Source organism: Equus caballus, chromosome 13 (assembly GCF_041296265.1).
Source record: "Equus caballus isolate H_3958 breed thoroughbred chromosome 13, TB-T2T, whole genome shotgun sequence".
In the NCBI taxonomy this organism is placed as follows: Eukaryota; Metazoa; Chordata; class Mammalia; order Perissodactyla; family Equidae; genus Equus; species Equus caballus.
Genome location: NC_091696.1, coordinates 580,583 through 608,581, shown reverse-complemented (window position 1 = coordinate 608,581; position 27,999 = coordinate 580,583). Strand labels below are relative to the sequence as shown.

The 27,999-nt window shown below is 59.4% G+C and overlaps 2 protein-coding genes across 52 annotated transcripts in view; both read right to left on the bottom strand.

Annotated features, from left to right (window-relative positions):
- Positions 1-189: 189 nt before the first annotated feature.
- Positions 190-18,695, bottom strand: GET4 (guided entry of tail-anchored proteins factor 4). Of its 2 annotated transcripts, XM_070231342.1 has the most exons (10): positions 16,978-17,685; positions 16,429-16,546; positions 12,499-12,577; positions 12,069-12,150; positions 11,358-11,507; positions 7,656-7,794; positions 6,191-6,331; positions 5,820-5,895; positions 5,639-5,711; positions 190-1,102 (listed from the first exon to the last, which is right to left on the bottom strand). In XM_070231342.1, exons 3-10 carry the CDS (start codon positions 12,535-12,537, stop codon positions 1,017-1,019), a joined length of 786 nt encoding a protein of 261 aa, XP_070087443.1. In that variant the 5' UTR covers positions 12,538-12,577; positions 16,429-16,546; positions 16,978-17,685; the 3' UTR covers positions 190-1,016. The 2 variants fall into 2 exon arrangements, with proteins under 2 accessions (XP_070087443.1, XP_023510841.1); XM_023655073.2 differs by lacking the exons at positions 16,429-16,546; positions 16,978-17,685 and adding an exon at positions 17,800-18,695.
- Positions 18,696-19,182: 487 nt separating this feature from the next.
- SUN1 (Sad1 and UNC84 domain containing 1) overlaps positions 19,183-27,999 on the bottom strand; it is a 55,115-nt gene continuing 46,298 nt past the window's right edge. For all 50 annotated transcript variants that reach the window (XM_070231340.1, XM_070231333.1, XM_023655065.2 and 47 more), the window contains 4 exons: positions 25,632-25,747; positions 23,006-23,173; positions 21,319-21,411; positions 19,183-20,937 (listed from right to left, as the gene is read on the bottom strand). In XM_070231340.1, the coding sequence (XP_070087441.1) occupies positions 20,824-20,937; positions 21,319-21,411; positions 23,006-23,173; positions 25,632-25,747 (491 nt within the window). In that variant the 3' untranslated portion in view covers positions 19,183-20,823. The remainder of the gene's footprint in view (positions 20,938-21,318; positions 21,412-23,005; positions 23,174-25,631; positions 25,748-27,999) is intronic.

The following is a 27,999-nucleotide window of genomic DNA, read 5'->3' as shown; positions in this document are numbered from 1 at the left end:
CTGTCGAATAAACCACCGTCTATTCGTATCTACAACTACCAGACGTGCCCCGCACGGGCCCCTCGTCTCCGTCCACTCCGCCCACCGCGGGCAGAGTCTGGACAGACCTGGAAACCGCCGGGCACTCAGGCCTCTACCCGGACCCGGCCGCGGCCCAGGAGCTCACGCAGAAAGGACCAGCGCGCAGAGCCCAGTATAAAGGATTTATTTAAACTCAGCAATTAACATAAACCTTCCTTTAAAGTCCATTTTTACAGTAAATAAATTGTATTGTTTTGCTCCTTCCCATGCATGATCACTGTGCATTAATCTACAACTCTTACTTTAATTGTGAAAAAATAAAGTGTTTCCCCTTTTGCAGTTATTCTGAGAACCTGTGGTGTAGCATCAATGAGAAAGGACGGATTTGCTCATCCCTGGACTGGTTATTTGGTTCAAACCTAAAATGTCAGGTCAAAAAAGAATCAATCAGCAATGAAAATAAATACCGCGTCCTGGAAGGCAGCCAGTCCTGCCGCGCCCTTCATGAGACGCGCTCCCACTGGCCGGGTCTCGGCGCAGGGCCCAGGCTCCCGGGATTTGGCCCGGAGCTGCTGCCCCGGCGTGCTCCAGGACACCGGGGGACAGGCCACTGCAGGACATCCACGGGCAGTTGGCCCGACGGCGGCCACCTCCCGCTGTCTGAGGGGCACGGCTCCCGCATGCCGTCTGTGGCAGGGACGGGCACGCCTGCACCAGGCCCGTCAGCGCTGGGCCCTCCCAAAGCACACGAGAAACAGAGGACGGGGAGAGGGTGGAGGCGCGGCCAGGCCGGAGCTTTATTGTGGGTCGATCTGTGGGTACACGGTGCAGCCCAGCCGGCACGCCACGCAGCCCACGGCACAGCCACGTGGCCCGCGGCCAGCGCACAGAGAAACGCCCACACGCAGCCACCACCGCCTCGGAACCGCTGGGCGTGGGGACCCGCGTCCAGGACTCGCGGTCGGGGCGTCTCCACGCAGGTCCGGACGGCGGCGTCAGTCCAGCTCGATGGGGCTGCTGTCGTCCTGACTGTCCTCGCCCTCCTGCTCCGAGGAGCCCATGAGGCTGCTCAGAAGGTTCCCTGGAGGCAAATACACGGTCAGGGCCAGGGCGGCGCCTCACTGGGGCTCCTGCACCCCAGAAACCCAGTCCCACAGCGCCCGCTCGGGGCTGTCAGGACCAGCAGCCCGACAGTGCTCATGCCTGTGACCCAGAAGCCCACAGCAAGAACCTCTGCAGGGGGCACGAGAAACGCTCAGGACGTCTGCTGCGCGGTTGGATGACGAGGACGGCCCCACATACCCACCAGTGGGGCCCCGACCCAGCCCCTGGGGGAAGCCAAAGTCATCGATAAGCGGTGTCACAGGAAAACCCTGGATAAACCACACGCATGAGAACACATGACACACAAACCAGTAAGATGCGTCCAAGTCCCAAAGGCCACACGTGAAACACAGCTGCTGTCGCCTGTGGGGCTGTCACCGCCGACACTTTCCCTGTCTGTCTAGTTTTTATCCAGAGACAACCCTTCTGTCAACACAAAGTCCACGTTTACAAAGTCTGCGTAAACCAACCCCGGGGGAAATGAGCACAGGAGAGACCCGCAGCGCAGGCAGCGTCCCTGGACACGGCCACCACATCTCCCCTGACCTGCAGCTGGACTCAGGCTGTCACAGCGCACCAACAGCGTCAGGGGAACCACAAAGGCTGGCTCTGAAGTTGCGCCGGAAGATAAACGAGCATGAGAGTCAGGACAGTGGGGACGAGGAGCGACATCGGAGACCAAGCCCAACAGATGTGCACGCGGCCAACCGACAGTCACCTGAGCACAGGGGGGCCACTCAGAGGGGCGGCCGTGCGAGCGCTCGGACGGCGGGTGGGGGCCCCTGCCAACGCCTCCCCCAAACCAACTCCAGACACGCTGGACGAGCAAAAGCCAACTTCAGAGTAGTCTCAGAGACGGACATTCCCCAGAGGCACCTGGCAAGGCCACCACACAGAAATGCTCGCCCGCCCAGCCCCAGAGCCCCAGGCGGGAGCCTCTGATGCGGACACCGGGCTCTGCGGGACGAGCCCCACCCAGGCCTGCCGCCGCGTCACCTGCAGCTCCAGCACTGAAAAGGACGTGGTGTAGTCAGTGTGCACAACACGGGGCCGTTTCTGCAGAGTCAGCCGTCTGTGTATCTGCCCAGTCAGCTCCAGAAGGAAGCCGAGGAGACCTTACGCTGTCCAGGCTGTGAGAAAAACTGTCGGCCAGGTGCCTGCTTGTGAATTCGGAACCCTGTGAAACGTGATGTCCCCGCTCAAACCTAAAATGTCACAGATGAAGGGCTACAAACCCACAGGTCCCGGCCCTGGTGAAGGGAGATGTCGACATCAGAGCTCAGGAGAAGGCAGACAGCGCTGGAGACCCGAGGCGGCACCAGGCTGTGCAGGATGCGGGGTGGTGGCCTGGCCTTGAAAGACAGGGTCAGGAATCTCACCTCTGACATCTGCCGAGACTAAACTGAACAGACCTCTAACCCGTAAGGAGACGATCAGTGATGGAAAACCTCCCAGCACAGAAAAGCCCTGCACCCCGTGGCTGCCCTGGGGAATCCCACCAAACGATTAAAGAACCGCCATCAATCCTCCTCACACTTCTCCACAAACCTGAAGAGGACGGGACACTTCCTAACCCATCCTACGAGGCCAGCATGACCCTGCCACCAAGGCCAGACAAAGACGCCGCAAGAAAAGAAAACTGAAGACCAATATCCCCGACGATCATTGATGCAAAATCCTCCAGAAAATACCAGCAAACTGAATTCAGCAGCGTAGGAGGATTACGCCCCATGACCAAGTGGGATTTATTCCTGGAATGCAAGGACGGCTCAACACGTGAAAGCCAATCAGCATAATACCCCACTTAACAGAATGAAAGGAAAAAAACACACGATCATCTCAACTGATGCTCAAGAAGCATCTAACAAAATTCAACACTCTTTCATGATAAAAACACTCAATAAACTAGGCAACGAAGAAAACTACCTCCACATGATAAAGGCCCCACAGGAAAACCCACAGCAAACATCACGCTCAATGGGGAAAGACTGAAGCTCTTCCTCTAAGATCTGGAACGAGACAAGGATGCTCACTTGCAACACTTCCATTCAACACAGCACTGAAGTTCCAGCCACAGAAATTAGGCAAGAAAAAGAAATAAAAGGCATCCAAATCGGAAAGAAAGAAGTAAAATCGTCTGCTTGCAGATATGATCTTACACGTAGAAAATCCTAAAGCATCCACAAAAAAGCTGTTAGAATAAATGAATTCAGCAAAGTAGCAAGAGACGAAGTCAACACACACAAGTCAGTGGTATTTCTGTACAAGAAAAATGAACAATGTAAAAAGAAACACAAAAACAACTGTTTCAATAACCTCAAAAACAATAAAATACTTAGGAATTAACCAAGAAAGAGAAACCTTATACAATGAAAACTACAAAACATTGCTGAAAGAAATTAAAGGAAACATAAACAAATGGAAACACATCCCACATTCATGGACTGGAAAAATTAATATTGTTAAAATGTTGGTATCACCCAAAGCGATCTAAAATCCAATGCAATCTTTGCAGAAAGAGAAAAACCCATCCTAAAATTCATATGGAATCCAAGGGACCCAAATAGCCAAACAACCTTGAAAAACAAAACTGGGGCACTCACACTTCCTGATTTCAAAACTGACTACAAAGCTCTAGTAATCACAACGGTCTGGTCCTGGCGTAGAGACAGACAGACCGACCAACGGTGCAGAACAGAGAGCCCGAAATGAGCCCTCACGTACACGATCAAACGGTTTTTGACGAGACCATTCTATGGGGAAAGGACAGACTTTTCACCAAACGGTGCTGGGAAACCTGGACACCCACACGCAAAGAACGAAGCTGGACCCTCACCTAACACCACGTACAAAAATTAACTCAAAAGGGATCAGTGACCTAAACGAAGACCTAAAACGATAAGACTCTTAGCAGAAAACAGGACAAAAGCTCCACGACTTTGTGTTTGGAAATGATTTCTTGGATACGACACCAAAGGCACAGGCAACAAAAGAAAAAACGGACAAATTGGGCTTCACGAAACCTTAAGAATTATGTGCATCGAGAGAGACAACCCACAGAGTAAGGCAGAGGGGGTGGGAGGGACGAGCGGGTGGAGCACAGAGCTGCTGTGCGTGACACCGTAACAGTGGGTGCACGTCACACGGCTGTCAAAACCCACAGAGCGACACCACCACAAGTGAACCTACGGCCGCTGGGTGGTGATGACGTGTCAGGGCAGGTTCACTGACAGTAAATGCGCCCTCTGATGGGGACACTGATAATGGGGAAGACTGTGCACGTGGGGCAGGGGACGTCTGGGAACTTTCTGGACCATCTTCTTAATTTTGCTGTGAACCTAAAACTGCTTAAAATAAACGAAGTCTTAAAAAAAGGCAATCCAGAGAACAGGAGAATATTTGCAAATCCTACATCTGATAAAGTAGTAATATCTTTACACGCAGCTCCTGAACAGACCACCTGTCTGTCCCTAAAAAGGCAAGTGACGTGACTATCACACAGACACCCGAACGGCTGCTCGCCAGGCGGGTGCAGATCAGGCTGCAAGGAGACAGCAGCTGACACCATCGGAGGGCCGCTGTGACCACTCTCAAAACCACGGAGAACAAGCCCCGTGAGGACGCAGAGAATGGCAGCCACATGTGCTGCTGGTGGGAACGTGGAATGGGGAGCCACTGTGGACCGAAGTCTGGAGGTTCCTCACAACATTAAACACAGAGCCAGGAACACACGACTCGGCAGTCCCGCTCCTGGGCATGAGCCCCAAAGAAGTGAGGCAGGGCCTCCACAGGGCATTTGCACACGCACGTTCACAGCAGCGTGACCCACACGGCTAACACAGAAGCGACCCGCACATCCATCCACGGATGAAGGGATGAGCGAAATGTGGCCCGTCCACACGGGAACGTTCTTCAGCCTCAGAACGAAGGCGATTCCGACACCTGCTACCACATGGACGGCCCTTGAGGACACCGTGCTGAGTGAAATGAGCCGCTCACAGGACAAACACCGCACGACCCCACTCATACAGGTCCCTGGAGGAGATGAGGTCACAGAAACAGAGCGGACTGGCGGGCGCGGGGCGGGGGAGTGAGTGTCTAATGGGGACAGAGTTTCAGTTTTGCAAGATGCAAAAAGCCCGGGAGCTGGGTGGTGGGGACAGGCACACACAGTGTGAGTGTGCTCAACGCCCGGGAACCGTGCACTGAAGATGGTTAAGATGGTGACGTTCTCTGTATTTTACCACAATAAAGAAAGAAAAAAACCTGGCCTGGATTCTGTGGCCAGTGGAGAGAGCCCCGGGCACGACTGTCCCTCGCGGAGCACGGGCCCCACCAGCTATGTTTTGGGAACAAGGCGAGAAAAGGAGCTGGAGGCAGGGCAGAGGGCCGGGCCCTGGGGAGACGCCGCGCAACAGCAGTGCGTGCACGGCAGAGCCCCGAGGCAGAGGCCGGGGTGACAGGGCCTGACCCGTGCAGACCGCTGCCCCCACCCCAGGGGCCCCGGCCTTACCGAGCAGGCCTCCGTAGGAAGACGTCTGCTTGGGTGGCACGCCGAAGAAGAGCTGTCCTATCCTGTCGAGGTACTGAGAGGGCACAGCGGTCAGCGCGGACCTGCTCAGCGCAGAGGCGGCCCCGCCCACCCCCAACGCCAGGCCGCCCGAGGCCGAGCGCCCGCCCCGCGCAAGGCTCACCTCGTTGTACATCGGGTCACGCCGCAGGGACGGCTGGTACTGCTCACACAGCACTGTGAACACTGTCAGCTTGCCCCTGGGACGAGAGGGCACGCCCGCCAGCGGCTCACCCGGGAGAGCAGGGCGGGGAGCCGTGCGCTGGCACACTCGCACGCCTGTGCACACACCCATGCCGACATGCTCCCTGTACACACCCACACGCTCACACCTACACACACCTGTGCACGCATCCATGTCTACATGCTCCCTGTACACAGCCACATGCTCACACCTGTACACACACTCACACCTATAAATGTACATATACACATTTGCATACCTACACACACACCCCTATACACACACACCCACAATGCACACACGAAACTCACCCGTCTACAGCCAACAGCAGAAACCAGATGAAGTTCAGCAGGGGCTGCACGAACGGAGGCCCGCCCTCGATGGACGGGTGCTTCTGCGTGTACGTCGTGAACACCACCGACGCGCTGCTTTTGTTTTTCAAACAGAGAAACCTGGAAATAAGAACATCCTAGTGAGTGGGGATCCTGAGGAAGGAAGACGGGGTTTCTATAAGCATTTACGTGGACGGTGCACAAGGGGTGCCGCCATGTGTGCGGGCCTGGGACAGCCTCTCCCAGGCCGTCCCGACACGGCCCAGGGCTGGGGTGACAGCCCCGACGTTCTGGAGGCCGCCGCTGGGCACGGCCATCCGGGCCTTCACCCGCAGGTGGAATGTCAGGCCTGCAGGGCGATGCACCCAAGGGCAACAGGGCAGGGGGGTGGTGAAACCTGTCTGCTCCGCACCCCCAGGCACCTGCCCGCATAAGCAGCCGGCCCAGGGCCCCAGGCGCCATGCTGGGCACCGGGACAGGCCTTGGTTTATGCCCACGGAGGACACAGCCCTAGGTGCGACCCTCGATAATAGGTTTTTAAGGCATAAAGAGGGATCAACGAGAAGGGGTTCAGTGATCTCATGTTCAGCCCAGAGAAAGTATCTACACCAAGTGCCACAAAGCCAGGATCAGCGAGGTGTGGATTTTAAAAAGGTTTCATTTTTAAAGTCGATGGCGGCAAAAAGCAGCCACGCGTGGAAGCTGTGAGGTGCCGCGAACCACCACAGTGTTCTGTGAGCCTGTCCCCTCCAAACTCAGGGCGCAGCCCGCCCACTGCCCACCGCCCGCCCGAAGATCCATGCGCTCCGTGGGAGGAGGGAACCTCTCCCCACGCCGCGTCTCCACCAGGAGGGAGGATGGCCCCAGCGGGAACAAGTGGGATGGGAGGCGCTTGCGCAGGCGACCCTGCCCCACGTGGGCGCTCACTGCGCTGCCCGCTCGACCCTGCAGCTCGCGGCAACATCGTCAGGTCGGCTGCTGGAGAGAAAACGGGCCGAGGCGGCCTCACGGGCGCGAGGGAGGAGCCGGGACCCAGCAGGAGGGCAGGGTGTGGGGGGCGCTGTGCGCACGGTGAAGCGCAGGTCTTGGAGAGACGGCCCGCGGACGCCGGCTCGCCCCACACTCCCGGAGACCAGGCGAGACTCACAAAGACGGGCGTCCTACAAAAGAACGGTCGTCTGATCCTAAAAACCCAAATCACAGAAGAGACAACGGAGGACCAGCGGTGACAGAAAAATGCTGATTTAGAATGAAAAACTCACTTTTACTGCTCGACTGAAACTTTACGAGCGCCCGAGACCTGCGCTGGCTTAAGAGAGTCGACGAGCAGCATCGGCCGTCCCGCGCGGTCTGCAGCAGAGGCCACAGGGCAAGTGCGCCCAACGGCTCAGAGACACCGCGCGTCTGAGCCGGGGGCCGGGGTGGGGGGCGCGCGGGTACCTACTGTAGCACGGCCTGGGCCACGAACATGTCGACCTCGCTGCGGAAGCCCCTGGAGGTGGAGTACTCCACCAGCATGTTGGCGCAGCCCTCGCCGTCCGTCGAGTGCAGGAAGTGGTACCGAGACTCACAGTAATTCTGTTCTGCGGAGGGAGAGGGGCCCGTCAGGACACGGGGCGCACGACTGCCGGGCCCGCCCCGCCCTCGCCGTCCACACAGCCGCCCCTCGGCGCACACCAGGGAGGGACGGGCCAGCAGATGCCGCGCACGCCCTGTGCCCGGGGGTCCGCGACTTTGCACCCAGCCGCCTCGCGTTTGAGGCGTCAGCCGCACACGGCTAGGGAGGCGGCTTCTTCAGCTCGGCCGAGCTGCGCCAGCTGCCCCGAGTTCCCACACCAACATTGTCTCAGCGGAACCCCGAGGAGCAGCCGCAGGACAGGCCCTGCTGCCCCGCACAGCAACTGCAGGACCCTGATGCAAAACCCACCGACCCGACTCAGCGCCTGGACTCCCGGAGAAGCAGCAGGACCAGGTCGAGGCCCGCCTCTCCCACAGCCCCGAGGTCGCCAGGAGCCCGCACCCCGCTCCCGGCCCACGGCTCACGCCCCTTCTTCTGCAGCACTTTCTGCCCTCGAGCAGACTGCACGGGACTCGGTGGCCGTGGACGCTGACTGCCCCTCCACAGAGAGGGGGGCCCACGGTCTCGTCGATGCCCCATGGAGCAGGCACCGCAGAGAAGACCCTCTGGACGCAGGCCGGCCCGTCACAGCGGGAACAGGACCCAAGAGGCCTGACAGGGCCCGTGTGCAGAGGCACGTGCTGAGTGGCCTGTGTCACCAGCATCTGGACGTCCACTTCTGCTGTGCGCCCTGTAGGGGCTGGACCGGGACACTCAGGGTGGGGTCCGTGGCAAGCGGTCAGGAAGGTGGCCTCCAGCCCTGAGATGGACACTCATCCTAGCGGCTAAGTCACGCACACAGTCTCAGCCCGCGTTTGCCGTGGCCGAGCCTCTAATCAAGGGCCGGGCCGCAGTGCTAACAGAGCCAGGGGAAGGGGGCGGGCGCGCGGGGGACACGTCCTCCACGCCCAGCCGTCTGAGCATCTCCGTGGTGAGCTCGCTGCTCAGCTGTCGAGGGTTCTGACGGTCCCGACCCGCCCAGCGCCAGTGGACGCGCCAGGCTGTGAGCCGGGCCTGCCCTGACACCCTCCCCCCACCACCCAGAAGGCAGCTGCCCTTCTCCCGTGGGCCGCCCCCTACGCCAGCTGCCCCACAGCGGCCCCCACTCGGGACACGGGGCCGTGTCTGGAGACGGTTTTTGCTGCCACGACTGCGGGTGCTCCTGGCATCTGACTGGAGCCCAGAGACGCTGCTTGGCACCCCACAGGGCACAGGACGTCCGGAGCCTTGGCAGTCCCGAGGCACAGACCCAGCTCCAGGCGCAGCCACCGCACCTCCTGCTCAGGCCCCTGGCTCGTCCAGCCACCTGCCCACAGCCCGGCCGTCTCCCAGAGCAGGGCCATCACCCCGTCCCGCTCACATGCCACCCTGGTCCCCACCACTGCTCCTTCCACGGGTGAGGCACTGAGCCACGGCCCCAGCGGCCCGCTCCCTCCTACCTCCTGTGGAGAACACGCGCCCTCCCGAGACAGGCTGTCTGCCCCCAGGCCCCGCATCATCGCACAGCACCCCCCACCTAACAGGCCCTCCAGGCTTGGCCTCCGCTCTCGCCCGCTGCAGCCGCAGAGAACACACAGCGACTCGGAGGCAGCGTCTCCTTCCGTAGTCGCGGCCCGTCTGCCCCCTTCCCTCCCTCCAACCCCCCAAAACCACCTTCTGGTTTTACAGCATCCACGTAAGCAGAAAAACCAGGCAAGCAACTGCGCCCAGCCCAGCCCCAGGCCCCTCGGAGCCCTGGACGGAAGACCAACGCTGCACGAGACGAAGGACTGGGTGGGGTTCGTCATGAGGGCCAACGGAGGCGCCAGCGGGTGGGCCGCGGGACGCAGCAGAGAGCAGGCCACCGCATACCCGCCTGGAGGCCCCACCAGCCCGGGGGAGCCCTGACGCGGGCCTTTCCCAGGCCAGGCTCCCTGCAGACACCTGAACGCAGCCCCTCCAAGCGAACAGGACGCCCACCAGGACACCACACCTCCCCCGACGGCCTGTGCCCAAGGAGTGCATTCACCTGCTCCATCTTGAATCGTTAAGACCCTAACATTGAACATACGTGCTGAGCCACTGAGCATGCACCATGCACGCTGCCTCACGGACACGGGGGCGGCCCACGCTCCGCCTGGCATCCCCCACGGGCCCCACACACACGGGTGGGGCAGGGCTGTGGAATCACTGTGCCCACCAGCAGCTGCGGGCCACCCCTGCTCTCGCAGGCCCTGCTCCTCTGAAGACGGGGCAGGGGTTGGGTGGGCGCACGGCCCCCACCACCTGCTGGGCCAGCCAGCAGACGGCATGGGGCTCCTGGGGGCGCTCCCTGGGCGCCCTGCACCGCACAAGAGGGCTGGGCTCCGAGTGCGGGAGGGTGTGCGGTGTAGACAGACAGCAGACAGGACACAGACGGGCGCTGTGAGTGAGCAGAGGGGAACCCGTGCTGGCGAGGGGACTCAGCTATGCCCTCAGGAGAGTTTCCTGAACTTCGGGGCCTTCGAATTCACTCAGATCTATCTGACTCATTATTCTCAGTAACGTTCCTCTGGGGAGAGGACTGAGCTGGTATGCCAGCACCCAGAGGAGCCCCACGCCCCACCGGCCACAGCAGGTGGGACACATAGCGGAGTCGAGCGTGTGGCGGGCACCCAGCCTGGCGCTGGCCTTGTGAGAGAGGGAGCGCGGGCGGAGGTGTTCTCCCAGCCCCACATCCCCATCAGAACGGCCGTTCCAGGGGGCCTGCCGTTCCCACACTTGTCTGCACTCACATCCAGAGAGGGCGCCTTCAGCCCAGACCCTCTGAACTCCCACAGCACAAGCCGCCAGCCCATGCCCTCTGCGCCCCACCCAGGCACCTGCCTGGCACCTTCCCTTCAGCGGGCCCGCCAGGTGACGTCCAGCGCGACAGGTGCACACTCCCGTCTGCAGCCAGGGTATGTGGAGGGCCCAGCGAGGGCCGCTTTCTAACCGCCGACCAACCGTCGTCCAGTGCCTCCAGCAGCAGTGCCCGGGCGCCCCTCCCTGTGCCCAACTGGCGGGCTGGGAGCTCAGGACACGGCCTGACCAGCCCCTACAAATGCTAATTAGAAGATGCCACAGGTGCTAAACAAAGACAGCACCTAGCACCCGTGAGTGCTGGTCTGGACAAGCGTCCCAGGAAGGAGGCCCCGTGCTGGGAGGGGCGAGGCCTTGCCGCCCCCGAGAGAGAAGGGTCCCTGGGGAAGGGCCGGCCCAGCACAGCTGCCCACCGCAGCCGCGGCCTTGGCGGTCCTCCTTGGAGCAGGTGGCTCCACCGAGACAGACCGGTTGGCGCCGGGACGCTTGCCCTTCACAGAGAGCGGCCGTGCTGTTCCAGAGCAGGCGCTCCCCTCCTCGGGCGCTGCGGCAGGTGATTTCAACCCACCAAAATGGAAAAGCAGACAAGAGCTGCAGGGAGCACAAGGAGGAACAGCTGCCCCGGGACGACAGGCGCGCAGCCCTCCGGGAAGGGCCTGGGGCCGCCACTCCGGAGCCACGCTCTGCACGCGGGCTCTGCGGGCCTACCTTTCCACAGCGTGAGCGCCAGCAGCTGGTGGAGCCGGGGGTGGCCCAGCTTCCCGGATCCCCCGCTGGACCACTTCAGGGCTCTGGACACAAAAGCCACTCGCTCCGGAGAATTGGGATCCATCAGACTGAACAGTTTAGCCAGGTTTTCTAAAAACGACACACACAGAGGCCCTGACCCGAAGAACAGGCCACCCCTTCAGCTCTCTGCACAGCGCACCTCACTAACGCTCATCGAAAGCAGCAGCCATCGCCCTGCAGTCGAGAGCAACCAGGGCAGCGGGGGCGTCCCAGTGCAGCCCCAGGGGCTGGAGCCATCTGGGCCACCCTCAGTTGGCCTCCCCACTGCACTGCCAGCAGCCACACACTCCTTTCCGGGCTTGCGGCTCAGCCGGCATTGGGAGCCAGACACGGGGAGGGGAGCATGGTGAGAAAGGTGGTGCCAGAGCGGCCGAGGCAGGAGCGGCCTCCTTGTCTTTCCAGCTGGCGGCTCCCACGAAGGCTCCAGCTGCAGGCTGGGCAGCGCGGGGAGGCCAGCAAGGCAGGTCTGTGGCAAGTGACGCCCCACCTCGCCTGCCGGCTAGGAGGCCGCCGTCCATCAGAGCCAGCACAGCAGGGTGGCTCCCGTGCACGCGCGTGTGTGTGCATGTGTGTGGCTACCCAAGAGACCAGCCGGGAGACCGTCTCGAGGGCACAGTGAGAGAGCCTCACCCAGGAGCTCGTCGGCCACCTCCACTTCTGCCTTCTCCAGAGACTCTAAGACCAGCATGGACAAGTCCGCAGCACTGTTTTGCTAAAAAACATGGAAACGAACAAAAATCCCACAGTTAGAAACAGAGCTCGGGCCGTTTTGAGGATTTGTGGCAAAGCCAGGCAGCTGCTCTGGGTTCCAGGTGGAAACCCGAGAGAGCGTGAAGCCAAGAAAACTCTTCTGAGCACTGGAGACACCCGGCCAACCGGCGGAGAGTGGATGCCCGGCCTGGGGGCAGCGCCCCAGACACGGCCGGGCATCTGTGCCCGGACCCCAGGACACTCACCCGGACCCCAGGACACTCGCCCGGCTGCAGGCAGAGCGGCCAGCACCGAGGACGGCCCGCCCAGCCCGCAGGCCCTGGCACGGAAGCCCCGGGCAGCGGCTCACCTGGCCGTGGCTGAAGAACAGCAGTGCTCCCGAGCACATGAGCTCCCGGGCCTCGGCGTGCTTGCTCTGCGACGTGTACCTGCAACGAGACAGGGCAGCAGCACGCAGTCAGGGCGGCCACCCCCACGACACGCACGCGCCGCCCCCGTCTAACACGCTCTCCGAGTTAGTGCCCTGGGCCCAGGAGGGATGGTTTCAGACGGCAAAGGCTGAAGACGAGGCGTGAGCGTGAGCGCTTTATGACGCCGCGATGCCAGACACACCCGCCACCAGGAGTGGAAGCAAGGCTGTGCTCCCGCCCGAGGTCGCACCTCACCCAGCGGGCAAGGCGCCCGCCCCCCGGCTCTGTCCAGGCCCCAGGTGGGCTGTCCCACACCCGGCTCGCGCTGCGTGCACGGCTCCCTGCGGTCAGCGACATGGCTCAGGGTAGCGGGAGACCTGTGCCCTGCAGCGCCTCCCTGCAGCGCGCCAGGACTGTCAGGAGGACGAGCCACAGGCCAGGGTGACCGCCACCTGAGGCCAGGCCTTCCACGCTGGCAGGCACTGCACGGAGGGGTGGGTGACGCACCCTCGCCCACCGGAGAACCACGGTCAGGACGACGCAGGGAACCAGGGACAGCAGAGCTCCGCACAGAGACTGACGGGCGGATGGCACCCACGGTGGCCGAGCGACGTTCTCGGTGTCGGCTGCAGGCACGGGCCCCACGCTGACTCCCTCCGGGAGGCACAGGCCTGAGTGGGCACTGTCACCACAGCCCAGCGTCACCCTCCCACTCTGAGCGCATTTCTCACAAAGTGCAGGAGGCGGGGAGAGCCGGCCTCCCGAGCTGCAGAGGGGGACGCACGGGGCAGCCCGACACCCGGCAGCTGACAGGGTGGAATGGACGACGCTTTGGGGCGGCGCGGCCTGGGCCTCACCCGAGGAAGCGAACTCACAGGTACGGCCTCCCCTGGCGCAGCCTGCGCAGCAGTGCAGGCGGCACATTTCGCTCATCAGCTACACGTTTATCGCAATGGTTGTCAGAAAAGAAACACGACCAGCCCACCGGACCTGGGCCTCTAGCCCAAACCAACCCACCTCAGGAAGGATGGGGCCAGCAGCGCAGCACAGGAGGCTCGAGCCGGGAGCCCCCGCAGCGCCCAGGGCCACAGTCAGGCACGGTCGCCCATGCCCGTAACCACAGAGAAGGTCTCTTCTTCAAAGAGGCCCTGCAACCCGACGCCCCCAGGAGAACACAACCCCACCGGTCAGCACGCAGGGTCCAGCGGCCCGGACGCCGAGACCCACCGGGAGACCCCAGCCGGCTGCACAGCAATGGGACTGGGAGGAAAGACTTACGCCCAAGAGAGCAGCCAGCGTCAGCCCACGGGCCACTGGCCCGGCTGCAGCTTCTCGACAGCACGGCTGGGGGCGGCACCCTCCCACTCTCACCGCACACGTGCGTGCACACACGCCGCCCACCCCACACCAGCTCCGGCCGTCCTCCTCCAGTCCCGCCAGGAGCCGCCCTGCACACGACCTGCTGCCCAGCAGCACCAAGGAGGGTTCTGGAGACCAGCCCTCAGAGGAGCACAGCTGCCGCCTGCACACACATCGGCACTCTTCCTAGGTGACCATCAGGCCAGCCTGACGTGGTTTATTCACGACGCAACATGGTTCCAGATTCTTCCACGTCAGATACAGCAAGACAGAGCTCTCAGGAGACCAGGTGAAGCCAAAGGAGTCCAAGAGGCAGACGAAGGCCCCTGGGACAGCGCCGCTCTCGGGACGGGCGGGTGCGGCCAGCTGCGGGCACGGGAGCCCCGCAAGGAGGGTGACCCGTCTACTGGGCCTTGGGACTCCCAGCGCTCACTCCCCTTCCAGCTGGAGTGGCCTGCAGATCAGGACTGCCCGGGACGGCCACCGCGGAGAGCGAACGCACTTCTCCCCGCGGAACGCCGGGCAGGGGAGAGGTTCACTGCTGGGTGACAGCGGGACGAGGCGCCCTCGGGGTCCCAGCGGGCTGGGGTGGCCAAGACAGGAGCCTTCCGGCACGGCGCCACCCCGCGGCCCTGGCCTCCGTGGCAGCCTGTCCACAGCTGACCACTGTCCACACTGCAAGTCGGCCTCCGCGTTGCTGACGAAAGGACGTCGGACCAGCACGTGCTGGTGCCGTCTGCTGCCAATGGACACGGCAGCACCTCCAGACCACAGGGCACCGCGTCTGCGACGCTTCTAGTCACTTTACTCTTATTTTTATAAAAGGGCAGAACATAGAAACGGAAGCATTAATGTCAGGGACAGGAACGGTGCGGGCGTCAAAGTCTCCACTAAGTGTGGTCCGGCCACCCCTCCGGGCAGGCGCTCCTTCCACCCGGGCACGGAGAACACGTGTTCTAAGTGTTTCTTTCTACAAACGTCCTCATTCGACGTGAGTCCAAACAAAGGCACAGGCCACAGTCAACACGCAGCACAGGTCTCAGGGGCCCTGAGCAGAAGGCCGGCTCCAGCCAGCTGGGCAGGCGCAGGGCACGCTGTGGGGACCCCGCTGGCCATGACGGCAGCACGGGCCACCATCAAAGGAGTCACCCAAGCCGCGGGGTTTGACCGAGCGCCAACAACCCAACAAGCCTGGAGAACGGACTCCCTCCTCCTCGTTGGGGCGGAGAGGTCTGAAGACACGGGACCACCCAGTGCCAGCAGCACCGTTGGTGACACAGCCCCAGGCACTGACGCCGGCCCCCAACCGAGCAGCTGCACCAGCGACCTCTGCCCACTCCCGTGGAGCACACTCCCAAGCCGTCTTCTGGGCTGCCCAATGTCTCCTCCCCTCCTCCTCAAACTGCCGCGGGACATAACGTAAGCGAACTGAAACAGCATAACTTGGTAAGTTTATCCAACACGTGAGTGGATAAACAAACTGGGCCATCCACACAACGAGAGGCCGCTCAGCGATGAAAATGAACGGGTGACTCACACGGGTGAACTCAGACAAAAAACAGGACACACTCTACGATTCCACTGAAGACGGAAACCAGTCTATCATGACAGATCAGTGGTTGCCCGGGGTCAAGAGGTGAGCGATTGATTGTAGAGGCGGATGAGAAAATTTGGGGGCATGATGGACATTTCCAACATCTTGACTGGTCATAGTTTCATGGGTGTACACATATGCCCAAAACTGAACTCATCAAATTGCACGTTTTATATAAATACTTAAGTATAAAAATATTTATTTGTAAAAACACATAAAAGAATACAGTTTGGTGAATTTGACTTCTCCAGGAGCTGCCCACCGTGGAGGGCTCTAACCCAGGGCTGGCACTGAGGGTCTGAACGTGGGCTGCACCCTGGAGGGACAGGGACCACGCCAGCCTGTTTCGGTCAGGCCTCTGGGACGGCCACAATTGCCACTGTCGACTTGGCCCTGCACCCCCACGAGGCCGACGGCAGATCACGCACTTCTCACTACTCCTGAAGGGGTGCAGGGGCCCCGAAAGGACCCAGGAGGAGGCCAAGGCTCAGCGAGGTGCAACAAGGTGTCCTGGGTCATGGGTCACGGGTCATGGAGCAGAGGCGGAATGCGAGCCCAGGTCAAGGCTGGGCTGGTGGGGAGCCTGACGTTCATCACCACCCCCCAGTGTCACCATGAAACGACCACGGGCAGAGGGACTCGCCACTTTAAAGCTAATCGACGCTTACGTTCCTCATGTAGCAGTCGCTGCAAAGCTGGTTCAAGGCAAGGACACCATGTTTACCTCCGGGATGATCCCGTTCTGCTGACTAACCACCGGGGCAAATATTTATATACAAATCCCCAAGAACAGCACAAAAAGCTCGCCGGCACCGGTTTCTGACCGGCTGAGCCGCCCAGCGGGCGCTCAGTGTCACCGAGTGCAAGGCCTTCGCTCATCTTCCTCGTTCCCCGAAGAACCATCGCTCACTCCTACCTGGTCCTCTGGCCACAACGCGCCACATTTAACCCAAACGTAAACTGCAAACTGGAACCCCAGCAGAAGGGACCTCCAGAGTTCCCAGGACATTGATCTCAAGACCGATTCCAACTGGCTGTTGGGAGAAAATTTTAAAATCTAAGCCTAAATGGTGTAAAGGCCAGATCCAAATACTCTTAAATATCAAATACCCTTAAATACCAGTACATTTGCTGTTATGGGGCCCTGCACAGAACAGACTAAATTCTCTAAGACTATCTCTAAAACACATCTAAGTTCTAATGAATGGTCCAATCGTTTTCTGGCTCCAACTACAAAGGACCACAGAAGACGTGTAATGTACACGAATGCCTTCTAAGTACAAAAAAACCTACGGCCGGGGCTGTATGACAGCAGAAACACCGTGACACGCTGCAGTCCAAAAAACTAATGCAAGCGACATGCTACTTTAAAAATTTCTAGGGGGATGCTAAAATAAAAACCACTTTACTTAACCCAATAACACAAAGTACCGATTCAACGTGAAATCAATCTTTTAAAACTTACTGAGCTATTTCACGTCCTTTTTTACACGTGTCTGGAACCCGCGTATGTCTACACTCACAGCCCGCCCCATTCGGGACCTCCCACCTTTCAGAAGCTCAGAGGCGCACGTGGCCAGTGGCCAGCGCACCCGGCAGCAGGTAACAATACCGGGGTCATAAAAATAGCCGGTTTAGTAACAACACACAGCATGCAGCAGGGCAAGAGCGACAAAACAGGCAGAGAAACGTGTTCAAACCCTCACGACTCAACTCCCTGTGGGAGGACAGTGAGACTCCGCGTGGGGGTTTCACACCCAGCGGCGCTTGGGGCTCGGCGGTGGGAGGGCCGGGGGAGGGGAGAGCGGGGGAGAGAGGGCCGGCCGGGAGGTCAAGGGCAGGGCCCGAGGTCGGGGCCAAGGACTAGGGTATAGGGATCGAGGGTCTGGGTTCGGGCTCCGGAATCGGCGGTCCAAGCTCTGGGGTCGGGGCTCTGGGTCGGGGTCCAGGATCTGGGCAGGGATCCGGGGTCCGCGATCGGGATCCAGAATCGCGGGTTTGAGGTCTGGGACCCTAAGTCCGGAGTCCGGGGTCGGGACCCAGGGGCCGGGGTCCGAGGTCGGGTCCGGGGTCCGGGGTCGGGGTTCGCGGCCTTGGCCGGGGTCAGGGCTGGGGTCTGGGACCGGGTGCTGGGCCGGGGTCGGGGCCGAGGTTCGGGGTCTGGGCAGGGATCTGGGGGCCAGGTCCGCGGTCCGGAGCCCGCCCCGCGCCGCCGCGCGCCCCGACCCCGCGACAGCAGCGGCGGGGGCCCTGGCGGCGGCGGCGGGCCCTGGCGGCGGCCGGCTACCTGAAGAAGAGCGTCCGGTACATCTGGTGGGCTTCGTAGTAGTCGCCCTTCTCGACGCTGGCGCGCAGCTTGCCCTCCACGCGCTGGACGCCGCCGCGGTTGCGGGCGCCGTTCCGGGCGCTCTCCTGCTCGGCCATCGCCGCCGCCGCCGCCATCGGGCCGGCGCTCCGCGCAGAGCTGACGCTGTCGCAGGCGCGGTCGGCAGCGCCTCTCGGCTTCCGTCCCGGCGGCAGCCCGACGCCCTCTACGGTGGCCGCGAGGAGCCGCGCGCAGCGGGGGCCGGCGCGCCCGCGAGCGACCACGTGACCGAGGGGCGGGGCAGCGGAGGGAGGCCACGTGACCGTGGGCGGGGCAGCGGAGGGCGATCACGTGACCAAGGGGCGGGGCAGCGGAGGGCGATCACGTGACCAAGGGGCGGGGCAGCGGAGGGCGGCCACGTGACCGCGGGGCGCGCTGCCCCACAATGGCGGCGGCCGTGACGGCGGAGCGCGGGCGCGCGGCGGAGGGGAAGCGGAGGCTCGGGCGTCCCGGCCCTGGCCCTCCCCCGAGTGCCCGCGGGTCGCCGCCGCGGAGACACTTCCAGATCGGCAGTGAGAGCGCTGCGCGGGCCGCTGCACCGGCGGGTCCCGGGCGGGCGCGGCGCTCAGGTTCCCGCTGGACGAGGCCGCGCGCCGCGAGGGCTCCAGGGCTCCGAGGGCCGGCCCCGCCGTCAGAAGCAGCACAGGCACGGGCTCGGGCGTTGCAGGAGGGCAGGGCCGTGGCGCACGGGGCTGGGAGCCCTCGGGGCCACGTCCCCGCGGCAGCCGCTCGGGCCTGAGCCGAGCCGCCGGGCCGGCCGTGCGCGCGGTCCCCCTGCTGCGACGGCCTCCCGGCCCGGGTCCCGAGCAGGCGCAGGCGTCCCGGGGGCTCCCGGAAGCGTCACCTTCCCTCCGTCCCCTGCAGGACTGTGGCGGGCACCGGCCCGGAGACTGGGGCGGGGGGGGGCCCGGCGCCCGAGTTGTGCCGCCCGCCGCGGGCAGCGTCTCCTCTCCGCGGCGTCGCCCCTCCCCGTCGCGGTCCAGTGTCCCCTGCAGAGGCCTGCCCCAGCCCTCGTCGCGGCCTCGCGCCCCCCGCCAGCAGCCCCGATGGACAGACCCCGGGCCAGGCTTGCAGGGGCGCTGTGCCCGCACCTCCCCCCGGCGGCAGCAGCACCCATGACAAGGGACCCTCCGGAGACCCTCTCAAGCAACCTTGTCTGCACTCCAGTCCGCTGCAAGCGGGGACGGCACGGCCCAGGCGAAGGTGGGCGAGCTCCGCGAGGACCCCTCACCTTCAGAGCGCGGCCGAAGGAACACGCGCCTTCGCCGTCCCTCCCCCACCTCCACGGGCAGAAACGAAGCCAACTGAGAAAAGAAATAAACTGTTTATTGTTCATTTGAAACATCACATGCACTTTTAAAAATTAAAACTCTTTATTTAAACATTTCAATAGCATCTTGTCAATTTGGTGGCAGCAAAGGAAGCACTACCAAAGACGAATATTTTGAAAAGCATTTACAAAAATACATTGCACAAAGTCCTATCTCGCATCATTAAAAATAAATTACTATTCAAAATACTTCCACCCCAACTCCCAAATTTTTAGTTTTATATAGGAAATTTTGACATATATTTATCCTGTAATATATGAAACATCTGTATACATTTTATCCAACTTAACTGCATAGGCATTAGTTCCAATTCTAAGAGTGAAAAAAAAATGCTACTTTATGTAGTTTTTGTATATTTGAGGACTGTTGTGCAATATACATAAAACTCTTCAGAAAAACCAGTCAGCACCATCATTTTATCTTTTTCTGAAAATACAACATTTAAGGTACACAAAAAAACTGTCTTAACCCAATAAAACTTAAATAGTTAAGGTAGTACGTCTGTGACGCGGGAAGCGCCGTGCAGATGCCTCATTATAAAGTCCGCTCAGTGGCACAGGCCAAGTGTTAACTGTTCGTCAGAACCAGCCGGGTCTCTGGGGAAGTGAGGAGCAGGGTGGGCAGTCGCGACTCAAGGCAGAGCCCAGGGGCGGGAGGAAGCGCGGCCGTGAGAAACTAGGGCCACAAAATGCAAGGGCCTCGGGAATTTGCCGCTTTGCACGACCTCCTTTGATAACTGTCAGTGGAATAAAACATAAGCCTCTGAAAGATTTAGAGCACGTTAGTGTTCGCTTTTCAGCAAAATTCAAAATAAAACATCCAGGAGGCTGGAATCTGGGTCCTCTTCACGCTGTGAGGGAGACCTCCAGGTGCCCAGTGGGCTGAGCCTGGGGGACCTGAGAGCTCTAGTGACGCGTGTTTGGGTCCAGACCAGCCCCCGTGTCAGACTCACTTGACGCACGGCAGAGTGAATGGGGTTAGCGCACGGGCCCCAACCCGGAGAATCTCAGGAGGGGCAGACGAGGCACAAACACCCGTTCCCGTCACCTGCCCACCTGGTAACTGAAAGTAACTACTGGTGCTGAGAAGGACAACCGTCCCAAAGGAAGGGAGTGCGGAGTTCTGAAGTTTGGTGACACTGTGTTTCCCTGAAAGAAAGATGTGCTGGATTCAACAGATGAAATATATCTGCCCCCAAAGTCCTTTAAAAGGGCCATGAAAGGCTAAATACCAAAGCTTCAGGAACACTTCAAACGTTTTAATTTCATCTGCTTTGTTCCTGAAGTCAAGAAAATAAAAAGAGCTTTATGTTCACAAACAAATCCCCAAAACAAAGTAAGTGTTTTCGTGAACCATACATTCAAATGGCTTCCAGAGATCGCTGTTGCTCACGATCTCCGGGCAGCCAGCATTCGACATGCAGTGTTTCTGTGGACAGGACGGCACGGTGGGCTCGGGGCATCCACCGCGTGTGCCTCCACGTCCTCCTGCTGGCAGTGCGTAATGTTTATTCAAGGGGTGGCGTGGCCCTGTTAGTCTGTATGCCCATTCAGGAAGGTTCCAGTGTTTCAGCCGTCCCAGTATATACAAAATGTACAAGAACAGTAGTGGATCTTTACTCGACAGGTTCTCCGTGAACTCTGAACCGATAGAGACACGTGTATTCAGGATGGCCCCAGTTAGAAAGGATCCGAAGTTCCACTATTTGGAAAGCTCCTTCAGGTCTTTTCTGAAATTGAGGGGGGGAAAGTCACACTTACTGCAAATTAACACCCCCAAGCCCAACCCCTGCCCCAACTACTGGATTTGAGTGGCAGGCGCCAAGGTGGAAATTAAGTTTTTCAGAATGAACTAAGTCATCTGTCACGGAACATGAAGCTCATTACGAGCCAGAGACGGACTTTCCATTTCCGTACCTGACATGTTCCCGCAGAGCAAAACACACTGACACAACGCTCAGGGAAAGCAGAGCCGGGAGCTCCAACGCGCTCTCCCCAGAGGGTGACCCTCACACACTCAGGACAGTTCTGTTAATGTCGCTGGCTCCTCTGACACGAGGAGCCAGGAGACTCGGGAGCCCCCAGGAGGCTGTGGCCACGCAGGGCCTTACCGGCACGGGGAACATCTGGAGCGACTCGCCGTCCTGATCGTACGTGAACCGGCCCAGAAGCTCCCCTTCTTCTTGATACTCATTTTCCAATCCCTGAAACCAAACCGTGCAGTCAGTGAATGATGGAAAAGTGACAGTGAGAGTTAGGATTGCTTCTCAACATGAGCTGGGGAAGAGGCCACTGACGCGGTGACAAGGCTTCTCGTTTTGTGAGGCCTCACACAATCCACGACAGCCCATGGGGCAGGCACTATTCCTCCCGCTATGTGATGAAGAAAACAGAGGCGGAAGGAGGGCGGGCAGCAGAGGGTGACTGTCTGACCGCCCGGCCCCTCGGTGCCTGGATGGCCCCCTGGGCCCCCAATGCCCCACAGTGGAGACCCTCAGACCCGTTGAGCCCATGGGCATGAGAACAGTCAGCAGGATGTGGAGACTGGAGGTCACCTCACACAGACAGGAGGCAGAGGGCGGGTGCCAGGGCAGGGGGTGGGGACGGCTGCACGACATGTGCGTGAGCCTCATGTCCCTGAAGTGCACACTGACAGGGGTAAGAGGTAAATATTACATATATTTGACCCCAATAAAAAGGTAACCAGTAGGAAACAGAGGGGAGTATGTGAGTGTCTGTTTCACATGGGACGGACATCCTAGGCATGAACATCCATGGAAAAAATTACAGGCAATGCGCAGAGGGAGCTAAATGCAAAAGAAGCCTGGCAGAGGGAGTGCGTCTGTAACAGAACAAGACATCATTACTATCTATATAAGAAAAAGCTCAAATATCTGTAAGGAAACTGAAATCCCAAAAGATAAATGAATAAAACACAACTAGAACCCTCAAGAAAGAAAACATGCGTGTGAGCTACACAGAAACGCGAGTCACGGCATTTTCACCCACAAGTTAGCAGAGAGTAGGAGGACGGGACTCAGTCCGAAAGGAAGCTGAGGTGACCACACTTCTGAGACATCAAGGGACGTGCCCATGCCCGCCCCACCCCGAATCAGCAGTGCCGCTCCCGACCGTCCATCTGAGGACAACTGGAGATGCTGCGCCGACCCTGGGACGGCAACTGGAGCACCCGACGTGGGAGGCGGGAGAGGGAGGCACGGGCTAGCCACGCAGCAGTGTCCCATGCTGCTACTTAGAGACAGGCAGAGAGTTATTGCCGTGGAAAAATATTTATGGTAAATTTGGCTTTTTAAGGCAGGAACCAATTTTATGAACTGTGTTGTCTCAACTATATTTTTTAAAGGGACAAAGAAGAGACCAAAACATGCTACAATATTAACGGTGACTTCTCCAGGTGCTGGTATTCTGGGTGTTCTTTTTCCAACTTGCTTATGCTCTTCTGTAAATTCAACACCACACAGTTGTCAGAGCTGCCTCTAGAGCCAAACAGGCAAGAGAGGTGGGATAAAGTCTCCAGGTCGGGCAGGCTGACCTCGATCTGTCCGGCACCGCACACAAGCTGGGCGCCAGCTGGCACGCTCCTTGTGAGTGGCTCCCCCAGGGAAAGCACTGAGATGCCCCCCAGACGTGACTGCATCCTCAGAGTGTCGAGGGCAGAGGAGGAAGAGCGGCTACAGCCAGGAAGCAGCCTCGCCGCCTCAGCCTCAATGGGGCTCATCTTTGGGAAACGCCCAGTGGGAGGGGAGGAGAGCGCCTCCCGGGGCCAGAAACACTCACGTAGACGGCAAAATCCTTGGGGGCGCTGGTGATGTTGCCGGTGGGCGACAGCGTCTTCGGGATGTGCTCCAGCGTGAAGGTGGTCGGGCGGATCTGCATCGACAGCCTCACCACGAGGTAGCCCTGGGAGCCTCGGAACGCCCAGCAGTTCCCTGGGTAAATGTCGGGCTGCGAAGGCAAAGCGCTCAACTCAGCAGGCGAGCAGGCTCGCCACACGGAACACAGACGCAGCGAGAGAGGCGCGAGGTGCTGGGACAGAAATAAGAGAACTCCAGCGTGGGAGAACCTGTCAAGAGCAAAGTCGAAGGCAGGCTGGGGAAAAGAGTGTGCCACGTAAACCCCAAAGGGTCACTACACGGGCACCGAGTCGGGGCAGTGGGGCCCGGAGAGAGACAACGTCAACTGTCCTCGAACGCAGAAGACGCTGCACCTCACTGACAAACAAGAGACACAGGTTTACACCATAGGCCGCCACCCCTTCTCCCTAACCGACTGGCAACAACCCAGAAGTCTGCCAGACTCTGCCGTGGACACTGGGGAGGCGCACAGGCACACGCTGTGGTCCACGCCAGCACGGACCCCTCGGGAAGGCCATGTGGCGACATCGAGCGGGACGGCTCACGTGCAGTAACCCCTCTTCTGTCCCTAAGATGCACTGGCAGAAACACAAATGACACAGGCACAGGGATACCTACTGCAAGAGTGGTTTTAATAGCAAAAGAGGCGCCACGTGCCTGCAGACAGGGCCTCGCTGAGTAAGCTGTGCGACAGCCGCCAGGAAGAGCTGGGCAGCTGTGCAGCTGGCGTGACCAGGACAGGCCAAGAGGAGGCAGAGGCACACAGCACGGGGCAGTGAGGCTGTGGGAGGCGGGGCAGGGCGTAACGGGGCGTGCCTGTTTACGTACGTTTTCACAGAGAGATGCAATGGCACGCCCACATATATTTTCGGTGTATCCTCTGTGTCAGTTACGGACTTCCTGCCTCTCGGCTCCAAGTCCACCCTCTGGCCTGCCCTGTGCAAACGGCTCTGGGCCCTTTCTACAGTTTCCTTCACTGGCCCAAAGAGTCAGCTCTGTCTGCAGAGGGCTGGGGGAACACTGCAGCTGCCCCGGGCACCCCTCGCACAGTGTTTGGAGGCAGAATGCCTCTCGTGAGTCACCTCATGGTGAACAGCTGTCCCCAGCACCCTGGAGGGTAGATTTCTCGCAAGTTCCACCAGCGTGGCCCCACTGAGTGCGCCATGGTTGTGCCCTCCACAGTGAGGTCTGATCTGAGCCGGGGGTGGGGCTAGGGGACGCGTCCTGGGCCCTGCCTCAGTCATGGGGTCCAAGCCCATCCTTACGTCTCAGCCCCTAGGCTGTCTACTTCTCTTTCCTCCACCCCCGTTACGGTTAACGTGCTTTATTGTCAACCTCCCCGTTGGGTGACTGTGGGGTTTCTCCCGAGAGAAGTGTGTCAGGTGGGCCTGTCTCCACTCTCTTGCTCACGTCCGTCCAACCTCTCAAGTACCTGCTACGTCCCAACCACAGATCCAAGCAGCGTCACAATGACAATGCTGTGCACCAGTGGGATTTTGGGGGATGTCAAGCATATCAAGACTCTGAGCCACATGATGAGCAGGACTGGTGCAGCCTGAGGCGACCATGAAGGTATGTGTTGACCCCACAGGCCACGGGCTAGAGGCCACGCCAACGTGCCGCGGAGAATCCGCACAGCCTGCAGTCCCGTGGCCGGGCCAGCATGCACAGGCTAACGGCTGACGGCTGGAGGAAAGGCCGCGGTCGTGTGCCAGACCTTCCTCTGGGCGACCAGGGCCAGAACTGTTACCAGACCACAGGGCCCTGCATCTTCAGTTTACTGATCCTCACTGAATGCTGAGCTTAATTCATGAATTCTTTAAGACTGGACTTATGTTTTTAAGTGAAAGACAGCCATCGTGGATATTTCACACGAAAGGAATTACCTGAATCTTCTTCAAAAAATGTCGTTAATGTCAGGGAGCTTTTCAGCACTGCGCTAAAATAAGCGTGTCTGACAATTTAAATCCTTCATCCTCAGGCCTCCAAGTTGGGACAACCCCTGCTGGAGAACAAGACCCTGGACGGCCCCCTGCTCCCAGCAGAGGAACCACAGGTGCTGGCCAGCGGCACACGCCAGTGAGGACCACGGCACAGGAGGGCCCTCCTGGCATGCTGACGTGCTTGTCCCCACCCGTGCATCGCCCTGACAACGTGAGCACAGCCCGCATCTCACTGGGGTGCCCTCCAGCCGGGCGGTCAGCACCGTCTGCTCACATCACACAGGACAGAGCCACCGACCCAGCAGGGACATGATTCGTGATCCCCACCCGCACGACGTTAAAACGCAAGCAGAACGAACCGATGGTCCTGGAAGTCGCCCGGGGAGGCCAGAGGGGACCTGGGGTGCTGGACAGCGGTCTCTCAGTCTGGGGCTAGTTCCACGGGCGTGTCCGCTTTATGACGATTCACCGAGCTGTGCACTTACGACCGGCACACTCCTATGTGCGCTTTAATCAAAAGCTATGAAACACATCACCACTCAGTCCCAACCGGCTGTGATCACGCCCGAGGCCCCCGGCCCGTGGCAGCCAGGAGCGCGCGCTCACCTGGATCACGACGCGGGGCGACTGGGAGAAGTACCACAGCGGGATGCCGAACAGGCTGAGGAGCGCCGTCTTGGTCTCGTAGGTCTCAGCACAGCGGGTGCTCAGGATGCTGCCCCCTGGAGCAGAGGGGACATTGGTGTTGGGAGCAAGGTCATCGCCCATCTCAGGGACTGATCTGAAATTTTCTGAAGATTCTCAAGTTTTTAACCTGTGAAGGAATCTCCTGCTTCAACATCTGCCCCATTCGTAATTTCCCTTTTCCCAGGTTCAGGCTGGCAGACTGTCACTGCATTAGGGCACACCATGTACACACACTGAGCCAGAAAGACTCCTGACGCACTGGCCCCGCGGCCCCCGTCTGCCACTACAGGGATGGCGACCCCAAACGAACTCTTGCGCATGTTTTTAAATAAAGAATACTGATCCCACTGGGCCCAGTGCCACCCGGCAGGTGAGCTTCTGGAGGGCCTACTTCTCAGGCCAAAGTGACATAATATTTTAACAGTGGCCCATTGCTGGGGGACAGGGAGTGCCAGCCGACAGGTCTCTGTTTGGGGTAACGGAATTATTCTAGAATTAGATAGTGGTGATTGTTACACAACATAACACACACAACGAACTGCACACTTCAAAATGGTCAAGTTTACGTTATGTGAATTATATCCCAGTAATAGTAAAAGAGAACTAAAAAAAAAGAGTCCAGTTTGCCCCTCAATCGGAAATAAGGCAGACAGGATGTCAGTCCCAAAGCAGGCCAAAACAAACGAGTCGGTGTAGGAAGCAACAACAAAATTAAAATCAAAACAAATAAGTAAATAATAAATCCTGAAAAGTTTGCATCCTGAGGCGGTGGATCCTAAATCTGGCTGCACACCACGATCCCGGGCAGCTGCAGGGGGCGGGCCCCGCCCTGGCCTCCTATCGCTCGCGGGGCCAGGGGACGGGACGGAGAGTCACACTTCAAACGAGAGAACAAGGTGACCTGACCAGCTGTCCACTGACCTGCACGTCCAAACCACTGAACTACCTTCTAAAATATCCTATTGTCGTTCTAAAAAAGGGTCTTCTTAGATACGGCGACTCACTTTTTTAACTTACAGAGTCTATAAATGCCTTGTGTAGTAACAGAACCTTCAGTCCAGCCTCCCCAGGACCATCAACATTCCGAACTAATGATACACAGCTGTAAAGGTTAAGGACGCTTCTAAAAGGAAATGACAACTACTGGTCCCAACCCAACGGTCAAAATACCATTTGATGACTCTGAATTAAAAACAATTTTTTCAGAAATCAATGAATTTCAAAACACGTAAATAAAATCACTCAATATTCTAAAAGAGGTCATCCTGAACACACACGTGCAACAGAGAGGGGCCAGCCTGGAGCATCTCACGTTGGAGGCGGCCAGCGGTTTCCACGGGGACAGCAGCCCTCACCCCCACGTTAAGCCCCTGTGAGACGGGCCGTGGCAGAGGGACCAGCGTGCAGAGCGGACGCCGACCCCCCACTGCTGGGCTAAGCGAGCGAGCAGACTGTGGTGGGAACAGCCCTCCTCCTGCAGCCCCGCCCTCGGAGGCGCCGGCGTGTAGGAAGCGCCTCCTTTCTCCGAGAGAGCGTGCGGCTCCACCAGCCCTCAGGTGGAATTCCTAAACATTAAAACTTTAGAAAACCCAGATTTTCTGTAACCTGTAAGGTGGCAAAACCTTCCTGAATGGACTCGATGTGCCTCACGCGGCGTGAACACTCCCCGCCTCTCCACAGGAACGCTCCCGTGTGTCGTCAGCTGTGTGGACCTGGACGCCACCGAGGAGTCAGGCGACAGGCAGTGCGGGACCACAGAGCTCCACTAAACCACCATTCTGAATTTGCAAAGACAGCTGGCCTCAAAAATTCTCGTCTGTGCACACGTGGCACGCAGCACTGCCCAGACTTGATGCACCACGTGTTGATTTTATTTCTTTAAGGAACGAAAACAGCGCCACCAGCACCCTATTCACTTCATCTGTTTTGTTTTCTTGACGGATACTGGCTATTTTTCTGCCTGTGATCTGTGTCCCCCACTGAAGGGGAAGCTCCCGGAGGGCGGGGACGGTGGCTCACGCTGTGTCCCTGACACCCAGCCGGCATTTAAACAATCAACCGTGGAATAGCTGAGGCACGCACGTCCACATCCTAGAGAACACGAGTGTGCCGGGAAGCAGGGTGTGAAAAATGCTGCCCAGTGTGCATTTCCTTACTGGACTTCCACACCTGGAAAAAAACCAAACACTTTACAACCTACACGCTCACAAGTAAACAATGCGCCACCGTTCCTGTGGTGGTGAAGCCTGAGGCTGGGGAACAGCGCTCCCGGCAGGCCCTGACCGCT

Excerpts from the sequence above, each read along its gene's own strand:
- GET4 (XM_023655073.2), bottom strand. The coding sequence starts at position 17,954 with ATGGCGGCGGCGGCGGCGATGGCCGAGCAGGAGAGCGCCCGGAACGGC. Across the intron at positions 6,332-7,655 it reads GTGGCCCAGGCCGTGCTACA|GTTTCTCTGTTTGAAAAACA; the intron begins GTAGGTACCCGC and ends TCTTATTTCCAG. Across the intron at positions 1,103-5,638 it reads TTCCTACGGAGGCCTGCTCG|GGAACCTTCTGAGCAGCCTC; the intron begins GTAAGGCCGGGG and ends ATTTGCCTCCAG.